The sequence below is a fragment of the Hemitrygon akajei genome, chromosome 2 (genome assembly GCF_048418815.1).
Source record: "Hemitrygon akajei chromosome 2, sHemAka1.3, whole genome shotgun sequence".
NCBI lineage: Eukaryota > Metazoa > Chordata > Chondrichthyes > Myliobatiformes > Dasyatidae > Hemitrygon > Hemitrygon akajei.
This window is the reverse complement of record NC_133125.1, coordinates 207,669,028-207,687,683: the sequence shown is the minus strand read 5'-3', so window position 1 is coordinate 207,687,683 and position 18,656 is coordinate 207,669,028. Positions and strand designations below refer to the sequence as shown.

The window sequence follows — 18,656 nt, the reverse complement described above, 5'->3', positions numbered from 1 at the left end:
TAGAGTCCAGGCCCAAAGTGTACCAATGCAGTGGGACCCGGGTCCCAGAGTGGTGGGTGACCTGATGATTGAACTATTTAAATGCCGGGCCAGATAGACTGAAAGGCAGGGTGTCGGGACCGGAGGCGAGGATCTGCCTGATTTTGCTCACTGTTCCAATGTTTACTCCGTTCTCCGTGGAGCTGAGGTTGAGGCTGTGTCCTGTTCTGGCTGATCTGGGCTTTGTGTCTGCGAGATCTGTGATCACAAACTTTTGATGTTATTTATGAATTGAAGGTGTGTGTGTGTGTGTGTGTGTGGAAATAGGAACAAAACTAGGCTCTTTCAAACCTAGGGGTAAATAAGTACAGCCTTACGAGATGATGACAAGAGCTCAGTTCAGTTGGAGGTAGTTAGTTGAGTAACGTTGGAGAGAGAGAGAGAGAGAGAGAGAGAGAGAGAGAGAGAGAGAGAGAGAGAGAGAGAGAGAGAGAGAGAGAGGTGAGAAGTTGCCGTCGATCTTCCCGTTGTCTTCCGAAATCCTGTTGTAGTCACCGACTATGACCATAGCACGTATGACCGTTCTTCAGTGGTGGAATTATCACCCAGGCAAGGGTGGACACACAAATAATTCCCCACCGGTCGCACCTTTTCACACTGTGAGCCACTGATCGATTTCCCCGAATCGATCCTCCAAAACCCCACCTTCACGTGAGTGCACAAAGCTCGTTCAGTGTCCGACACTGTGTGTGCCTCGTGGTGTGTTTTGGTGTGTCTGTCTGTGGCCCAGCGGATCTGCTTTTTATCCGCACATGTTGCACACCAGCTATCCATCAACCTGCTCCACCCACCGCTTTCTGCAGACTCTCTACAAACAGGCAAGTGACCTCGGAGAAAGGTAAACAATCAGCGGAGGAACCATAACATCATCCTTTCGAGCAGTTTCTGTCTCTCTCTCTCTCATTGCGCTGGATGCCTCCCTCTCTCTCTCTCTCTTAATAGCAGCACAGTTCATAGGGTCTCTTCTGGACCCCTTTCCAAACTAGGGTGACCCCTAACAGCTGTAATGAAATACAGTACAACAAAGAAAATCTTTAACGTTTCATGAACTTTTACCAGCTGCATGGCAACAAAGACTACGTGCATGGAAGCATTTCAGTTACTGTGTGGCCACACACCCCAGAGGGAACAAGGATCTGTACGTCAATCCTGCATGATGAAGCACGAGACTCCGTATCCTCCAAGTGTCGTGGTTCGGGGTTTTGCTGCCTCAGTGACCCGGAGGGCTCTGTTGGCTGAGTCAGGGCTTTATGCACAAATCGATCATGATAATAAACCTGATTCTAATTCCTACATACCCTGCGCTTGTAAACATATCCCTTTTGTTCAAGACTCTCCCACCAGTGGACACATAGCCACATCTTCTGGAGAAACACTCGTGAAAGGGAAACAATCAATTCGCTCATTCCTCTCAACACCTCTGTGTGCAGGGGCCCGTAAGATGAAGTCACGTACACCAATACTTTGAATGTGAAATAAAGTTTGAAGAGTTTCCAGAAGGTAAATCTGACCAACAGCTGGATTGACCTGTTTTAAGAGAAGACCAAACCGAAAAATAATCTGAATAAATAATTTTGCAAGTGCAAATTTCCTCCACCCACTGTAAACTCAAAATGATGTCAGGCGTTCCGTTTCACCAAGTGATCATTGGGATGTCCACCGTCAGTGGGCGGGTCTAACTCCCCGACCAATCAGTGTTGGCATGTTTCCGTGCGCTATCACCAATTGGCTGTAAGTGGTCCTAGGACAGCCCTCCTCCGTGAGATAGAGAAAGTGTGGAACACACACAAAATGCTGGAAGAACTCAGCGGGCCAAGCAGAATCTACGGAAAAAATTACAGTCGATATCAGCAAGTTCCTTGCAGTTACTTTTATCACCCTCTCTACATCAACCACACATGGTTAAACTTCACTATACACATTTGCATTATTTTGATCGGGTTAATTTCTTTTCAGGATTCGTATGGCAATATGTTTATATTTACATTTGCATAATTAGTCCTCTTTTGCACATTGGATGTTTGTCCATCTGTGTTTGAGTGCAGTTTCTCATTGATTGAATTGTGTTTGTTTGTACTGTGGATGCCCGTAGGAAAATGAGTCACATATGGTCTGTACTTTGTTAATAGATCGACCTTGAGCTTTGAGTCCATGATCCCATCTCCATGTCTCCATCTCCTTGTGTTTTATGTTTATTTAATATATATTGTTATTGCTATTTATAGTATTTTTAAAGTTTTGTACTATACTCATGGTGTCGAGAAGCATCAGATTGATTGTTTGGCCAAAAGAGCTGTTAAAATTTCATCTGTGGATACAGACCTTCCACTTAGCAAATCAGAAACTAAGGGGTTGGTGGGGCTAAGAATTCCGGGATTTATGGCAAGACTTGTGGGATAATGGACATAAGGGGAGACACCTTTACAGAATACGTAAAACTGTTGGATTGATGGGAGAAGGGGGTAAGACAAGGAGGGAAGGAATTATATTGACTCGACTTTAGAACTGGGCATACGGTACATAAATCTTCCTTATATATTGTTGGAAAACATCACTCTGGGATGTGTAAGTTTTATCATTATAAAACAGTTGAATATATTCTTTTACAATGTGAAGCATATAAGGTTGAAATAAATCAAATGGAGGCTGCACTACTAGCTTTGGGGGGGGGGGTTGGCAGTTTTCATTTAAAAACTGTACTAAGTAAATTTAATTCACAGTATTGTCTTTCATTATTTAAAATCTGTAGGGCTCTTTCGAGTAATTTAGTTTTCATTTGATTAAGAACTGTTACGTACACGCAACGGTTTAAATGGACCAGCAGCAATGGACTGCACCTGGAGCCTGGTTTTGATGTTAAAACCACTTCCTTTATTAGTAACGACTTAATTTAAGGCATTAGTAAAAATAACCAACAATACATGTAAAAGGGTGTGTATATGTGTGTGTGTCATCACAGTTCTCAGTCATCACAGCTTAGGAACAAATCTGGAAAGTCATTTAAGTTCAGTCTTAGCAATCCAGCGTCAAAATGTTGCAAAGAAGGGATTTATGAGTGAAGTGGGAGGCTGAGGAAAGCTGAGTGACAGCACTATCGAAGCTCCACGAAATACTCGCCCAAGTGGTCGTCACAACACTCCCTTGTCCTCCTGGCGCAAGGGTAACGGAACGTGTGATTCCACAATACTTCCGAAGAAACCCAGGCAAGGGTCTGTCGAAGTGACCTTTATTTTCTGGTCACAATCCTCTTCAGCAATTCTCCTAGCAGGGAGAATTACCACCGTTGTCCACATCGACGAGCCATTTGGGACGGCTCGTGGCGCAGTCTTTCAAGATGGTAGAATTCTTTCCTGAGACCCGGTCGCATTTTCCAGACACGACTGATGCTCAGATCGTATAGTCCACCTTCGAAGATTCACCAAAAGTAGCTTATCACAGGGGTACCGTCTTCAAGGGAACTACCACCCAGGCAAGGGTTAACACATAGGTAGATTCCACAGGGCTACCCCAATTACATAACGTGATAGCCACTTATCGATACTCTGGATCGATACTCAACCCACCCTTGTGGGCACTCGAAAGTTGCAACCTGTTACCCCTTGTCACCGGCTTCCCTCCATTGTCCGACTCCAACTGGAACTGTCTGTGAGAAAGTCAGTGTCCTTGTTAAAATCCAAATCACGCTGCGGAGAAAATGTTAACACAAGCTGCAGAAAAATAGTTCCGCTCCTCTCTCTCTCTCAGTAAAAAATCACACAGGATCCAAGAAAGCTAGCAGCTGACGTCACTTAGGCACTCTCTCTTTAAAGTGACAGTCCACAGCAAGATGAAACCCTGGGGGGGGGGGGCAAATTATATCAAGCGTGCCAAGCCAAGGGCCCAAACGTCCAGGTTTTTTTTTTATTGTGCCAGTAAGTTGTTTAATGGGTAGATTTTGTTGTTGCTGCTATTACCATTGTTGTTGTTGTTGTTATTATTATTATTATTATTATTATTATTATTATTATTATTATAGTAGTAGTAGTAGTGGTAGTGGTAGTGGTAGTGTTAGTAGTAGTGGTAGTGGTAGTAGTAATAATTTAGACCTGGTATTCTCAAAGCCTGTGTTGTGGGTCACACAAGAGAAAAAAGCACTCTTGAAACAAAATAAGTTCAAAACCAACCATTGAATTATGACTCTAGCTATCACAACTGTCAGCTGTCACACTGAGAACTCATCTGGGACTTAAAATACATGCGCGCACACACAGACATGGTAGTCTTCACCACTTCTCTTCCACACAGAGTTTTAGTAGTACTGCCTTTTCCACTGTTTCTGTTCTCTCATTTAACTATTTATTCTTTTTAATTAAGCTATGTAGCACTTGAAGTATGAAGTGTAGCTATAAATGAAATTATCAGTATTATTATTGTTGTTGTAATATTATTATTATACCAGAATAAGATTGACAAATGGACAAAAATAAATTGATTCACTGACCAGTCAGTGACAGAAGTGTCAGCGACGGGATGAGGCAATCCTTCTGATGTCAGGCCTGTATTCTGTTGTGGCAATCCTGAGGTAATGGCCAAGATGTGCATTGGAGAGTCTGTTTCTGTCCTGGTTCTTGATACAGTTCATTGAAGAAAACGATGACTCACATAGAGGGGAGCAGTATGAGTAGGAGCATTGCAATAGCTCTCGTGCTTTTTAATTGAGCTTGGGGAACCACGTTCATCCGAAAGTCACTCACCCCAACGTCCTTGTGTTTGTCGGGGTCCGGTCCGGTCCGGAGCCCGCGTTCCGTGTCTTGATCCGGTCCGCGGATTCCGGACTCCGGGTCTTGCAGCTGTCCCTCCCGTCACCCTTGAGCCAGTTGGGATCCTCCTGACTTAAGCAGGCACACCTATGGCCAATTCAGATGCAGGTATTTATAAGGGGCCTTGGGACTGGAGACCAGGCGGGTGGTCGTTTTGTTCCGTATCCTGCTCCGCATCCTGTTTACCCTGCCCGGGTTCTGACCTGCTCCGCATCCTATTTACCCTGCCCGGGTTCTGACCTGCTCCGCATCCTGTTTACCCTGCCCGGGTTCTGACCTGCTCCGCATCCTGTTTACCCTGCCCGGGTTCTGACCTGCTCCGCATCCTGTTTACCCTGCCCGGGTTCTGACCTGCTCCGCATCCTGTTTACCCTACCCGGGTTCTGACCTGCTCCGCATCCTGTTTACCCTGCCCGGGTTCTGACCTGCTCCGCATCCTGTTTACCTTGACTGGGTTCTGACCTGCTCCGCATCCTGTTTACCCTGCCCGGGTTCTGACCTGCTCCGCATCCTGTTTACCCTGCCCGGGTTCTGACCTGCTCCGCATCCTGTTTACCTTGACTGGGTTCTGACCTGCTCCGCATCCTGTTTACCCTGCCCGGGTTCTGACCTGCTCCGCATCCTGTTTACCCTGCCCGGGTTCTGACCTGCTCCGCATCCTGTTTACCCTGCCCGGGTTCTGACCTGCTCCGCATCCTGTTTACCCTGCCCGGGTTCTGGCCTGCTCCGCATCCTGTTTACCCTGCCCGGGTTCTGACCTGCTCCGCATCCTGTTTACCCTGCCCGGGTTCTGGCCTGCTCCGCATCCTGTTTACCCTGCCCGGGTTCTGACCTGCTCCGCATCCTGTTTACCCTGCCCGGGTTCTGACCTGCTCCGCATCCTGTTTACCCTGCCCGGGTTCTGACCTGCTCCGCATCCTGTTTACCCTGCCCGGGTTCTGACTTGCTCCGCATCCTGTTTACCCTACCCGGGTTCTGACTTGCTCCGCATCCTGTTTACCCTGCCCGGGTTCTGACCTGCTCCGCATCCTGTTTACCCTGCCCGGGTTCTGACCTGCTCCGTATCCTGTTTACCCTGCCCGGGTTCTGACCTGCTCCGTATCCTGTTTACCCTGCCCGGGTTCTGACCTGCTCCGCATCCTGTTTACCCTGCCCGGGTTCTGACCTGCTCCGCATCCTGTTTACCCTGCCCGGGTTCTGACCTGCTCCGCATCCTGTTTACCCTGCCCGGGTTCTGACCTGCTCCGCATCCTGTTTACCCTGCCCGGGTTCTGACCTGCTCCGCATCCTGTTTACCCTGCCCGGGTTCTGACTTGCTCCGCATCCTGTTTACCCTGCCCGGGTTCTGACCTGCTCCGCATCCTGTTTACCCTGCCCGGGTTCTGACCTGCTCCGCATCCTGTTTACCCTGCCCGGGTTCTGACTTGCTCCGCATCCTGTTTACCCTACCCGGGTTCTGACTTGCTCCGCATCCTGTTTACCCTGCCCGGGTTCTGACTTGCTCCGCATCCTGTTTACCCTGCCCGGGTTCTGACCTGCTCCGCATCCTGTTTACCCTGCCCGGGTTCTGACCTGCTCCGCATCCTGTTTACCCTACCCGGGTTCTGACTTGCTCCGCATCCTGTTTACCCTGCCCGGGTTCTGACCTGCTCCGCATCCTGTTTACCCTGCCCGGGTTCTGACCTGCTCCGCATCCTGTTTACCCTACCCGGGTTCTGACCTGCTCCGCATCCTGTTTACCCTGCCCGGGTTCTGACCTGCTCCGCATCCTGTTTACCTTGACTGGGTTCTGACCTGCTCCGCATCCTGTTTACCCTGCCCGGGTTCTGACCTGCTCCGCATCCTGTTTACCCTGCCCGGGTTCTGACCTGCTCCGCATCCTGTTTACCCTGCCCGGGTTCTGACCTGCTCCGCATCCTGTTTACCCTGCCCGGGTTCTGACCTGCTCCGCATCCTGTTTACCCTGCCCGGGTTCTGACCTGCTCCGCATCCTGTTTACCCTGCCCGGGTTCTGATCTGCTCCGCATCCTGTTTACCCTGCCCGGGTTCTGACCTGCTCCGCATCCTGTTTACCCTACCCGGGTTCTGACCTGCTCCGCATCCTGTTTACCCTACCCGGGTTCTGACCTGCTCCGCATCCTGTTTACCCTGCCCGGGTTCTGACCTGCTCCGCATCCTGTTTACCTTGACTGGGTTCTGACCTGCTCCGCATCCTGTTTACCCTGCCCGGGTTCTGACCTGCTCCGCATCCTGTTTACCGTGCCCGGGTTCTGACCTGCTCCGCATCCTGTTTACCCTGCCCGGGTTCTGACCTGCTCCGCATCCTGTTTACCGTGCCCGGGTTCTGACCTGCTCCGCATCCTGTTTACCCTGCCCGGGTTCTGACCTGCTCCGCATCCTGTTTACCCTGCCCGGGTTCTGACCTGCTCCGCATCCTGTTTACCCTGCCCGGGTTCTGACCTGCTCCGCATCCTGCTTACCCTGCCCGGGTTCTGACCTGCTCCGCATCCTGTTTACCCTGCCCGGGTTCTGACCTGCTCCGCATCCTGTTTACCCTGCCCGGGTTCTGACCTGCTCCGCATCCTGTTTACCCTGCCCGGGTTCTGACCTGCTCCGCATCCTGTTTACCCTACCCGGGTTCTGACCTGCTCCGCATCCTGTTTACCCTACCCGGGTTCTGACCTGCTCCGCATCCTGTTTACCCTACCCGGGTTCTGACCTGCTCCGCATCCTGTTTACCCTGCCCGGGTTCTGACCTGCTCCGCATCCTGTTTACCCTGCCCGGGTTCTGACCTGCTCCGCATCCTGTTTACCCTGCCCGGGTTCTGACCTGCTCCGCATCCTGTTTACCCTGCCCGGGTTCTGACCTGCTCCGCATCCTGTTTACCCTGCCCGGGTTCTGACCTGCTCCGCATCCTGTTTACCCTGCCCGGGTTCTGACCTGCTCCGCATCCTGTTTACCCTGCCCGGGTTCTGACCTGCTCCGCATCCTGTTTACCCTGCCCGGGTTCTGACCTGCTCCGCATCCTGTTTACCCTGCCCGGGTTCTGATCTGCTCCGCATCCTGTTTACCCTGCCCAGGTTCCGACATGCTCTGTATTTGTTCTGTCCAGGTTGGTCTTGTCCCCTGCTTTTTCTTTCATGCGTAGTCCCGCTCCTCCGCCCATTCTGCCTTGCTCGCGCTGTCTGCCTCTCCCGAGTTACCTGGGGATCATGGCTGTTGTGCTGGTCACCCTGGCCCTAGTCCCCGTTCTACCCCTTTACCTCCGTCGGGCAGGCCCGGCCGGCTTGCCGCTGCCCGGCGGGGTGTTCTGCCCCTTTCTCTCCCCCCCCCCCCCCCCCGCTTCCTATGGGTTGTGCCCCGCACCGGCCTAGGAGGCCGCATCTTGCCCAGGTCTCCGTATTCCGCCTGGGAGGCGGCCCTACCCAGGACATATGCGACCCGCCCGGGGGCGGGGCTCTCCTCCAGCCAAGCCATGTACCTCAAGACCCCGCCTTCTGCCTGAATTCTGGGATCCTTCTGCCTCGCCTGACGCTGGAATCCTGCTCTGCCTGCCCGACTAAGACTCTATCTGCCTGAACCCCAGCATTACCCCTTGCATGCCATGGCATCCCCCTCCTGTCTTACCCCCGAGTACTTCAGTGCCTGCATCCTGCACTTGGGTCCATTCGTGTCCCCGTTCCTGACAGTGTTGTGCTTTGAGCAAATCAGATGTTCCCATTTCCAAGTCCTCCATCTGAAGAGTTGCCTCATCTATGGAAGGAACCAACAGTTTGGCCTCTGCAGTCCACTGTCCGTCAGCCGAAACGGAGAACGGCTGTCTCAGGAAGAGGAAGATGTCACCTGAGAGTTTAGGGGAGCTTTCAAATCGTTCCCTGAAGTTTTCTGCCAGGCTCGTCACGAAATCCTTCATCACTGGATCCTCCCGCGTTTCATTCTTCTCGCAATCCTCCCCCAGACGTGGAAATTGCAACTTTCTCCCGTGAATGTCTCTCTCTAAAAGGTTCAGCTTTGACCGGAAAGCTTCGATCGCCTCGTACACGTCCGCAACAGTGCAGTTGTTGCCTTGTAATTGCAGATTAAGTTGATTTAGATGAGACATGAAGTCACACACAAAATAAAAGAACATGTGCTATCGCATTGTCACTAACAAAACCTCTTAAATCCTTGGGCTTTTTAGCTCTGCAGGCTGGATAAAAATGACACAAGTTCATTGCGCAGATCGCACACCCTCTCCAACACGGCCTTTGCTCAGCCAGCGAACATCATTGTGCAGCAAAAGATCTTTCTGTTCCGCTAACATTTCCCCCATCAATGCTTTGAAAAGCGATGTCGCAGACTAGAACTCTCACGAACGAAATTTACCAGTCTCGTCACAGTATCCATCGCCTCTTTCATTTCCCCATACAGTTTAGCGCACAACACTGATGTGTGAATAATGCAATGAAATGACAAGTGTACTGGGTTACAGTGGCAAAACCGCTGAGCAAGCCCTTGTGTTATCCCACCATCGACGGAGCCCCATTGGTGGCAATGGACACATTCTTGCTCATTCTTGCTCAAGCCATTCTTCTCAAAGAACTGTGTCAACTCGTTAAAAATTATTTCCCCAGTTGTGAGCCCAGGCAGAGGAAAGAAACGAAGTAGCTCTTCCCGAAAGGTCTTCCCATCAAAAAATCTTGCGAACACAGATAGCTCTTGCATATCGGGTCGGTCACAGGACGAGTCTATGGCTAGTGATATGGCTTCTGCTTTCTCCATATCGGTGAGTAGATTGGAAAAATGCTCCTCCGCTAAAATTTCTACTCTTCTTGTTGCCGTGTTAGCCGACAATGGCACCGCGCAATTGATATGGTTGGCGAAGTTTTAAGTCATGATGAGAAAACCAAGAAACCAATGGCACCGTCTTCAATAGCTCCATAACCGTTTTCTTGGTTTTTGGTTTTCTTGAGGTTGTCTGCCCTAGGGGTTCATCACGGAACAAGTAGGGGTTTTATTTCCCAACTCTCAACACCACACTCCAGTCCAGTTGGTGGTGGGAATGGACCTTAAAAGTTGGACTGCTAACCGCCATTAAAAGTCAGAAGAAGAAGAAACGGAACGCAGGCGCGAGTTTGGAACCGGGAGTGAGTGGGTCTGAGGAGAAACTGGACATCGGGAACTGTACCTCGGGCAAAGGCAGCAACACCAGCCCAAGCCGCGAAAGCTTTCAGTGGCTGGGTGAAGTGACTTCCGCAGAGTTTCCCTGAGTTGTTTCAGCTACACAGAGGGTACCCGGTCTCTGCCTACCGTAGATCGGAGCCTGTTGTCTGCAGCTGCCTCCTGCTGTTGGGAGACGGGAGCTGTACTGTAGCGGCTGCTGATGGATCTCTGAAGCTCTCACCACTCCCCTGTGCAATGCGACAGACTGAAGGCCAAAGGTGAACACAGCGCAAAGGTAAACGTGTTTAATTAAAAACAGACTAGGCCTGTGCACTGTGTTCTTTACTCTTGTATTCAAACGCCATTCACCTTCATTTAATACAGAACTCAAACGGTGAAAAGATAAATTATTTCTTCAGCAGTTTGAAAGGGGCACGACTGCGCAAGCGCGTGGACGTCAGCCAGTGAGAATAGCGAGAAGAGTTTAAAAAGAGGACAATTTATACAGCGGGCGACAGAGTAGGAAGGCTTTGACTCTACGGGGCTTCGGCAATAAAGCGTCGAGGCAAGGTAAATTATCTGTGCAGAACTGAGCCAGGAACTATGCGTGTGAAGCCGGTTTTTTGTGCTCGGTGTCAGATGTGGGAAGTCTGGGACACTAGGTGCGTCGAGCTACAGTTCAGTAGGGACCGTGTTAGGGAACTGCAGCTGCAGCTCGATGACTTTCGTCTGGTCAGGGAGAGTGAGGAGGTGATAGAGAGGAGCTAAGGGCAGGTAGTCACTCCGGGGTCTGGGGAGACAGGTAGGTGGGTAACATTCAGGAGAGGGAAGGGCAGAAATCAGAGGCTAGAAAGAACCCCTGTGGCTGTACCCCTTAACAATAAGTACTCCTGCTTGAGTATTGGAGAGGGATAAGAACAGAAAGTTAGGGAAACGTTTAATTGGAGTAAGGAAGAAATATGAGACTATCAGGCAAGAACTTGGAAACGTAAATTGGAAACAAATTTTCTCAAGGAACGTATGGAATAAATGTGGCAAATTTTCAGGGGATATTTGCGTGGGGTTCTGTATATTTTCCAATGAGACAGGGAAAATATGGTAGAGTACAGGAACCGTGGTGTACAAAGGCTGTTGTAAATCTAGTCAAGAAGAAAAGAAGAGCTTATGAAAGGTTCAAAAAAAAACTAGGTAATGACAGAAGATTATAAGACTAGCAGAAATGAGCGTAAAAGTGAACTTAGGAGTGCCAGAAGGGGCCATGAGAAGGCCTTGGCAGACAGGATTAAGGAACACCCCAAGGCATTCTACAAGTATGTGAAGAGCAGGAGGATAAGATGTGTGAGAATAGGACCAATCAAGTGTGACAGTGGAAAAGTGTGTATGGAACCAAAGGAAATATCGGAGATACTTAACGAACACTTTGCTTCAGCATTCACTACGGAAAAGGAACTTGGCGATTGTAGGGATGACTTGCAGTGGACTGAAAAGATTGAGCATGCAGATATTATGGAAAAGGATTGGCTGGAGATTTTGCAAAGCATCACATTGGATAAGAAACTGAGACCAGATGGGATGTACCCCAGGCTACTGTGGGAAGCGAGGGGATAGATTGCTGAGCCTCTGGCGATGATCCTCGCATCACCATTGAGGACAGGAAAGTTTCCGGAGGATTTGAGATTTATGGATTTTGTTCCCTTATTCAGGAAAGGGCGTAGAGATAGCCCGGGAAATTATAGATCAATCAGTGGTTGGTAAGTTGACAGAGAAGATCCTGAGAGGCAGGATTTATGAACATTTGGAGAGGCATAAAATGATTAGGAATAGTCAGCATGACTTTATCGAAGGCAGGTCATGCCTTGGAAGCCTGTTTGAATTTTTTGAAGATGGGACTAAACACATTGATGAAGGTAAAGCCGTAGATGTAGTGTATATGGATTTCAGCAAGGTATTTGACAAGGTACCCTATGCAAGGTTTATTGAGAAAGTAAGGAGGCATGGGATTCAAGGGGACGTTGCTTTGTGGATCCAGAACTGGTTTGCCCACAGGATGCAAAGAGTGGTTGTAGATGGGTCATATTCTGCGTGGAGGTCGGTGACCAGTGGTGAGCCTCAGGGATCTGTTCTGGGACCCCTACTCTTCATGATTTTTATAAATGAGCAGGATGAGGAAGTGGAGGGATGGGTTAGTAAATTTGCTGATGACGCTAAGGTTAGGGGTGTTGTGAGTAGTGTGGAGGGCTGTCAGAGGTTACAGTTGATAGGATGCAAAACTGGGCTGATAAATGGCAGATGGAGTTCAAACCAGATAAGTGTAAGGTGGTTCATTTTGGTTGGTCAAGTATGATGGCAGAATATGGTATTAATGGTAAGACCCTTGGCAGTGTGGAGGATCAGAGGGATCTTGGGGTCCAGTCCATAGGACACTCAAAGCTGCTACGTAGGTTGACTCTGTGGTTAAGAAGGCGTACGGTGCATTGGCCTTCATCAATCGTGAGGTTAAGAGCAGAGAGGTAATGTTGCAGCTATATGGGAACCTGGTCAGACCCCACTGGAGTACTGTGCTCAATTCTGGTCGCCTCATTATAGGAAGGACGTGGAAACCATAGAAAGGGTGCAGAAGAGATTTACAAGGACGTTGCCTGGATTGGGGAGTATGCCTTATCAGGGAACTCGCCCTTTCTCCTTGGAGCGACTGAGGTTGAGAAGTGACCTGATAGAGGTGTACAAGATAAAGAGAGACAATGTTCGAGTACATAGTCAGAGGCTATTTTCCAGGGCTGAAATAACTGGCATGAGACAGCATAGTTTTAAGGTGCTTGGAAATAGGTACAGAGGAGATGTCAGGGGTGTGTTTTTATGCAGAGAGTGGCGGTGGTGGAGATGGAAATGGTAGGGTCTTTTAAGAGACTCCTGGATGGATACATGGAGCTTAGAAAAATAGAGGGCTATGGGTAAGCCTAGGTAGTTCTAAGGTAAGGACATGTTCGGCACAGCTTTGTGGGCCAAAGGGCCTGTATTATGCTGTATGTTTTCTATGTTTCTATGTTCTAGTGAACATATAAAGCATGCCGCCAGGCATGAGTTTAATGGGCAGGTATTGTAACAGTTTGAGCTTCATACCTTGGGCCACCTACAGAACAAAATGAAAATCTCACTGGATAGGCTGCACAATACTTGTTGAGGTGATGTGTATCACTGTTTATCTTAGTGAGGCTGAGTGAAAGAGACACTGGAAGACAGGGGCAGAAAGAAATCTAGACTGGCATCGGAGTGTGAATCTTTTTCTGAACCTTTTCCTGCTTAATGACATCCTTTCTCAGCCGGGTAAGCAGAATTGCTATAGTACTCTCTATGTGTTATCACCAATGTGTTCTCTGGTTTTAACATGACATGTCAAGTCTTATACTTAATACCCTGACTAATGAAGGTAAGGGTGCCTTCACCACTTTGTCTACCTGTATCTTCACTTTCGGGGAACTGTCAATTTGTTCCATCGTGTATCTCTGTTCTACAACCGTTCCCGGACCTGCTATTCACTATGTATAAACTTCCTCAGTATAACTTCCCAAAAAGCATCATTTCATACTTGTGTGATTGGAATACCCTCTGCCCTTCCTTTGCCCACTTTTCCAGTTGACTGAGGTTCTGTTGTAGCTTTAGTCGGTTTGGTGTGATCTGTAAGTTTACTAACCACGTCACCCACATTCTCATCCAGATCGTAAATATATCTGTGTGTATATATATCTCAGACCACAAAAGAAACAGAATTGTGATTTATTATTTGATAATTAGATTAATATAATTTCAGTGAAATTAATATTTAAATCAACTTACTATAAATGCCAACATAATTTTTCCTTCTTAACAGTTCCTGTGAATTTTACATTTCAAATTCCAATATTATGATCCTAATTACTGTCATACAACCGTTGTGAATTCCATGAATGACTTAGCAGGACCACTTAAGGTCATTTTTGGATTCAATCCCAGCATCATTAAATCCAACAGGCTAATTGCTGCCTAATCTCTTGATCAAATTTCAATCTTCATTGATATTAATTGAATGTAGAATTCAGACTGTTTACATAAACACACTGACACCCAGTGTTTAAAATGGATGGTGTTAAAACATCACATTGTGTAGACCTCTGTCCTTAGTTATCGAGTGATTGAGTCAGGCAGCAGGGTAAAGGGTCCCTCAGCCCATTTACCCATACTGACCATACTACCTACCCACTAGTCCCGGATGCCTGTGTTTGGCCCATAACCCTCCAAGCCCTTTCCCTCCATGTACCTATCCAAATGTAAATGTTGCAGTTGTACCCAGCTCGACCACTTCCTCTGGCAGCTCGTTCCAGGTACTCACTACCCTCTCTGTGAAGATGTTACCCCTCGGGTCTCTTTTAAATCTCTCCCACCATGTATTGTATCAGCGTTCTCTAGTTGTGAACTCTCCAATCCTCGGGAAAAGACCATAATCGTTCAATATATCCTGACCCCTCCTGATTTTATTAAATTTTATGAGATCACCTCTCATTTTCCAACATTCCCAGGAATAAATATCCAGTGTGGCCAACCTCTCCGTATAAATCAGGCACTTTTGGCCTGATGGTTTTCTCATAAATTTCGTCTGCACCCTCTTCAGCTTGACAATGCCCTTCCTGTCACAGGGTGACCAAAACTGGACACAATACTCCAAGTGTGGTCTCTCCAGTGACTTGTATATCTGCAACATTATGTTCCAACACCTGCACTGATGAAGGACAGCATGCTAAACACTTTCTCATCACCCTGTCTACGTTCATCCTTTCAGTGAACTGTGCATCTGTACACCCAGGTCCCTCTGTTCCACAACACTCGGCAGTGCCCTGCCATTCACTGTACAAGTCCTACCCTGGTTTGAATGTCCAAGGTGCATTATTGCACATTTGTCGAGATTGAAATGCATTTGACATTCCTTAGCCCATTTCTCTCAATGATCAAGATCTCTTTCGAATTCATTGTAACCTGCTTCACTATCAACAAGACCCCCCCCCCCCAATATGGTTGCATCAGCAAACTTGTTAATCATACTGTGTACATTCACATCCAAATCATTACATAGTTAATTAATTATAGAGATCCCAGCAATAATCCCTTGTGCTTCCCACTTTCGTCAAATAATCGATCTTCCACCATCAGTGTCTGTTTCTGATCATCGAACCAATTCTGAATCCACCTCGCTGGCTCCCCCCGAATCAGAATCAGGTTTAATATCACCGGCTTCTGTTGTGAAATTTATTGTCTTTGAAGCAGCAGTACAATGCAACACATAATAATAGAGAAAAACCTGTGAATTACACTGAGTTTATAAATTAAATAGTTAGGTAAGGAGGGCAAACTATTAAAAAGGTAGTGAGGTAGTGTTCAAGGCTTCAATGTCCATTCAGAAATTGAACGGCAGAGAGGAAGTTGTTCCTGAATCATTGAGTGTGTGCCTTCAGGCTCCTGTACCTCCTTCCCGTTGGTAGCAATGAGAACAAGGCATGACCTGAGTTCCCTCAAATAACTTCCCTACAAGTGAAGTCAGGCTCACCAGCCAGTAAGTCCCAAGCCTGTCCCGTCCATACCAACCAAGGTGACTATGTGTGTTTTCCCCATATCCATCTAAATGTCTCATTCACAGAGGGCATACAAGGAAGCCACAGTGAGTGGGAAGACAGAGGATTAGGGAGCTTTTAAAAACTTGCAGAAAGAAGCTGAGAAGGTCATTCAGAACAAAAAGATGAATTATGAGAGGAAGCTGATGACTAATGTAACACTTACCCAACAGGCTGGTAAACGTCTAGGGGAAAAGGAGATCCAGCCACTCACCAACCCCACCTCCCACATCGCGCTCCGAGAACTCCAATCTCACCGATAGGTACCCATCGTACGGGTAGTCACCCTCGCTCACACCCCAAATCTGCAGGGCATCAAATGGGGCTACGGGCAAATGCTTCAGATATTTGTTATAGAACGACCGGTACAATAGGGTCACCTGCGATCCCGCATCAAGAACGGCTTTTGCGTAAACTCCCTCTATCCGTAGACACACACTGGCACGGAGTCCTACCAGCCCATCTGGAGTAGAGGCGTGGGAACCCGGTGGGCCCCTGGCTCATCTCTGGGAACGTGTTCCTCCAGAGGCTCCAGTCCGTTTCCTCACTGAGCCTCTCCTAAGTTTCCCGACACCTCTCCCTTCTTAGTCACAGGGGGGCTTGCCCTCCGTGGGACTCCTTGTCTCTAACAATCCCACCGGAAGTGTCCCTCCACTCCACAGCTATAGCACACCCTCGGCCGCCCACAATCCCGCCCGAAATGCCCCTCTTTCCCACAGTTAAAGCACACGCTGCCTGCCGCCCCTCCTCTCCCAGGATGGCCCCCGCTCCCAACCCACTGCACGGGCTGCCCCCGGGAATGGGTACCTTCCCTGTCCTTCTCCTCCAGAGGGGGGATCCCTACTCCGCTGGGGGTTTTCAGTCCTCCACCCAGCCACCACTTCCTGTATCGCTAAGGATCGCTCCCGGAGGCCCGAGCCCCTTTTCTGTCCCAACGCTCTCTCTTCCTCCCGCACCTCTCTAATCAGTTGCCCGAACGATGGAGGGGGGCCTTTCCTATAAGCCTGCCGGATAGTCCACGCCACCTTGTTCTCCTCCAGAGATCCACTGAATAACTGATTCATCCTCACGCTAGCCACATCAGGCGCCTTCACTACCCCCCGGCGCCGCAACCCCGTAAGCATCCCCTCCATCCGAAATATGTACTCGGAGAGCTTTTCCCCTCTCCGCTGTTCCAGGCGTTGGAACTCTGCTAAAAGCAGCCAGGGTTCCCCTGACAACCCAAACGCTCCCTCCAAAACTTCTATGCATTCCTCCGCTGAAGCCCCAGCCTTTTCAGCTTTCAACTCCCGGACTGTTTTGGCTGCCGAATCCCTCAAACTTCCCACCAATCGCTGCCTCTGCTCCTACTCCGAGCCTGGCCACTCCTCCAACATCAAAGACGTACGTTCGATCCAGCTCGCATAGTCCACCTCCCCGTATGGAGTAGGCTTGGCTCCGGAGAACACCCCCATCTTTAGCCGTGGCCTCTCGGCCGCTCCCTCCAAGGAGTTAGGTGCGACTGCCAGCTCCGAGGCCTCCACCGTCCCTGAAGGCCGGGGCCTAGTCACGCCTTCATCCTCCGACCTCCCTTTAGTGGTGACGGGCACCTCTCTGGAGGCCACCTCTAGCTCTAGCTCCTCCTCCGGTGTCTCATCATCCTCATCCTCGGAGAGTGTGTGGAGCCCCCACGGCCCGCCTCCCCCGGAATACTGACCGTCGCTGGCAGCTCCAACGTCATGACGTCAGCACTCGTACGAACCATCACCCAACTAGACTCCACCTCTTTACCTCACCGTCTAGCTACCAATTCAACCTGCCCCATACCTTTTACCAAACTTAACCCCCGCACTAACCCGTGTTCCGAAACTCGAAAATCCACTCCGCTCACTACACAGGCATTCTGCACCGGTACATCTTCCAACTCGCACCAGCTAACAATCTTATCTCTGTCCATCTCCGCACCGCTGCCTGTGCGATTCCACAGCCCCTGACAATCCAATCCCGGGACCAGCCCCCAACAAATGTAACACTTACCCAACAGGCTGGTATATGTCTAGGGGAAAAGGAGATCCAGCCACTCACCAACCCCTCCTCCCACACACGCAGGTGCTGTGAGAATCAAGTTTATGCCGCGCGCACACACACAATATGAAACTCACACCAGATACCGTTATGGAATACACTTTAAAGATGTTACTAAAACTAAAAGTGTACTATGCAATACAGTATATATGAAGGAAAATAAAATAAAATAAAACGCTCCAACTTATCAAAGTTCAGTCAGTTTAGTGCACATTGTTGGAGCACAACCATCGAACCATTCGACCCCTCGTCACTTCCCTCCGACCTCCACGTCCTCGCACCTGGGACCACCCCAGGTAGTCGACCGAGCAGTGCAGCGCACGTCCACCTTCCTCGGCGTCTTCTTCCCGACTCCCCTGAAAAGACCGCGAAACCCCCGCTCCCAGACCCACAAGACAAAATAACATTCCCCATTGGTTAACAAATGAATACAATCCCGATATCAGCAAGATTACCCTGGAGATATTGTAATGCGAGATGCAGAGATGGAAGAGGAACTGAATGCGTATTTTGCATCATTCTGCACAGTGGATGATGTCCTCAATATACAGGACATTCAAGTGTGTCAGGGAAGTGAAGTTTGTGCAGTGAAAGTTACAACTGAGAAGGTGCTCAGGAAGCCTAAAGATCTGAGAGTGGATAAATCTCCGGGACCTGATGGAATGCAGCCCCTGGTTCTGAAGAAATTACCGGGAGAGATTGCAGAGACGTTATCGATGATCTTTCAAGAATCGATAGGCTCTAGCATTGTACCAGATAGATTCTGACAGTGTACTGGATGAATGGAAAATTGCAAATGTTGCTCCGCTATTTAAGAAGGGTAGGAGGCAGCAGAAAGGAAACTATAGACATGTTAGCCTGACATCAGTGGTTGGAAATTTTTCAGACTTATACAAGAAAAGTCACTTCTCAACATTACAAATAGCCATTTTTAAACATATAACAATTACAGCATGGAAACAGGCCATCTCA

At 48.9% G+C, this 18,656-nt stretch overlaps 1 protein-coding gene across 1 annotated transcript in view; it reads right to left on the bottom strand.

The window, feature by feature from the left end:
* The window catches only part of LOC140722190 (E3 ubiquitin-protein ligase TRIM39-like), a 45,993-nt gene extending 36,393 nt beyond the window's left edge, over window positions 1–9,600 (bottom strand). The window contains exons 1-3 of the mRNA XM_073036985.1: window positions 9,348–9,600; window positions 8,467–8,904; window positions 1,338–1,501 (exon numbers count right to left, since the gene is read on the bottom strand). Of these exons, the coding sequence (XP_072893086.1) occupies window positions 1,338–1,501; window positions 8,467–8,904; window positions 9,348–9,600 (855 nt within the window). The remainder of the gene's footprint in view (window positions 1–1,337; window positions 1,502–8,466; window positions 8,905–9,347) is intronic.
* Window positions 9,601–18,656: the final 9,056 nt, after the last annotated feature.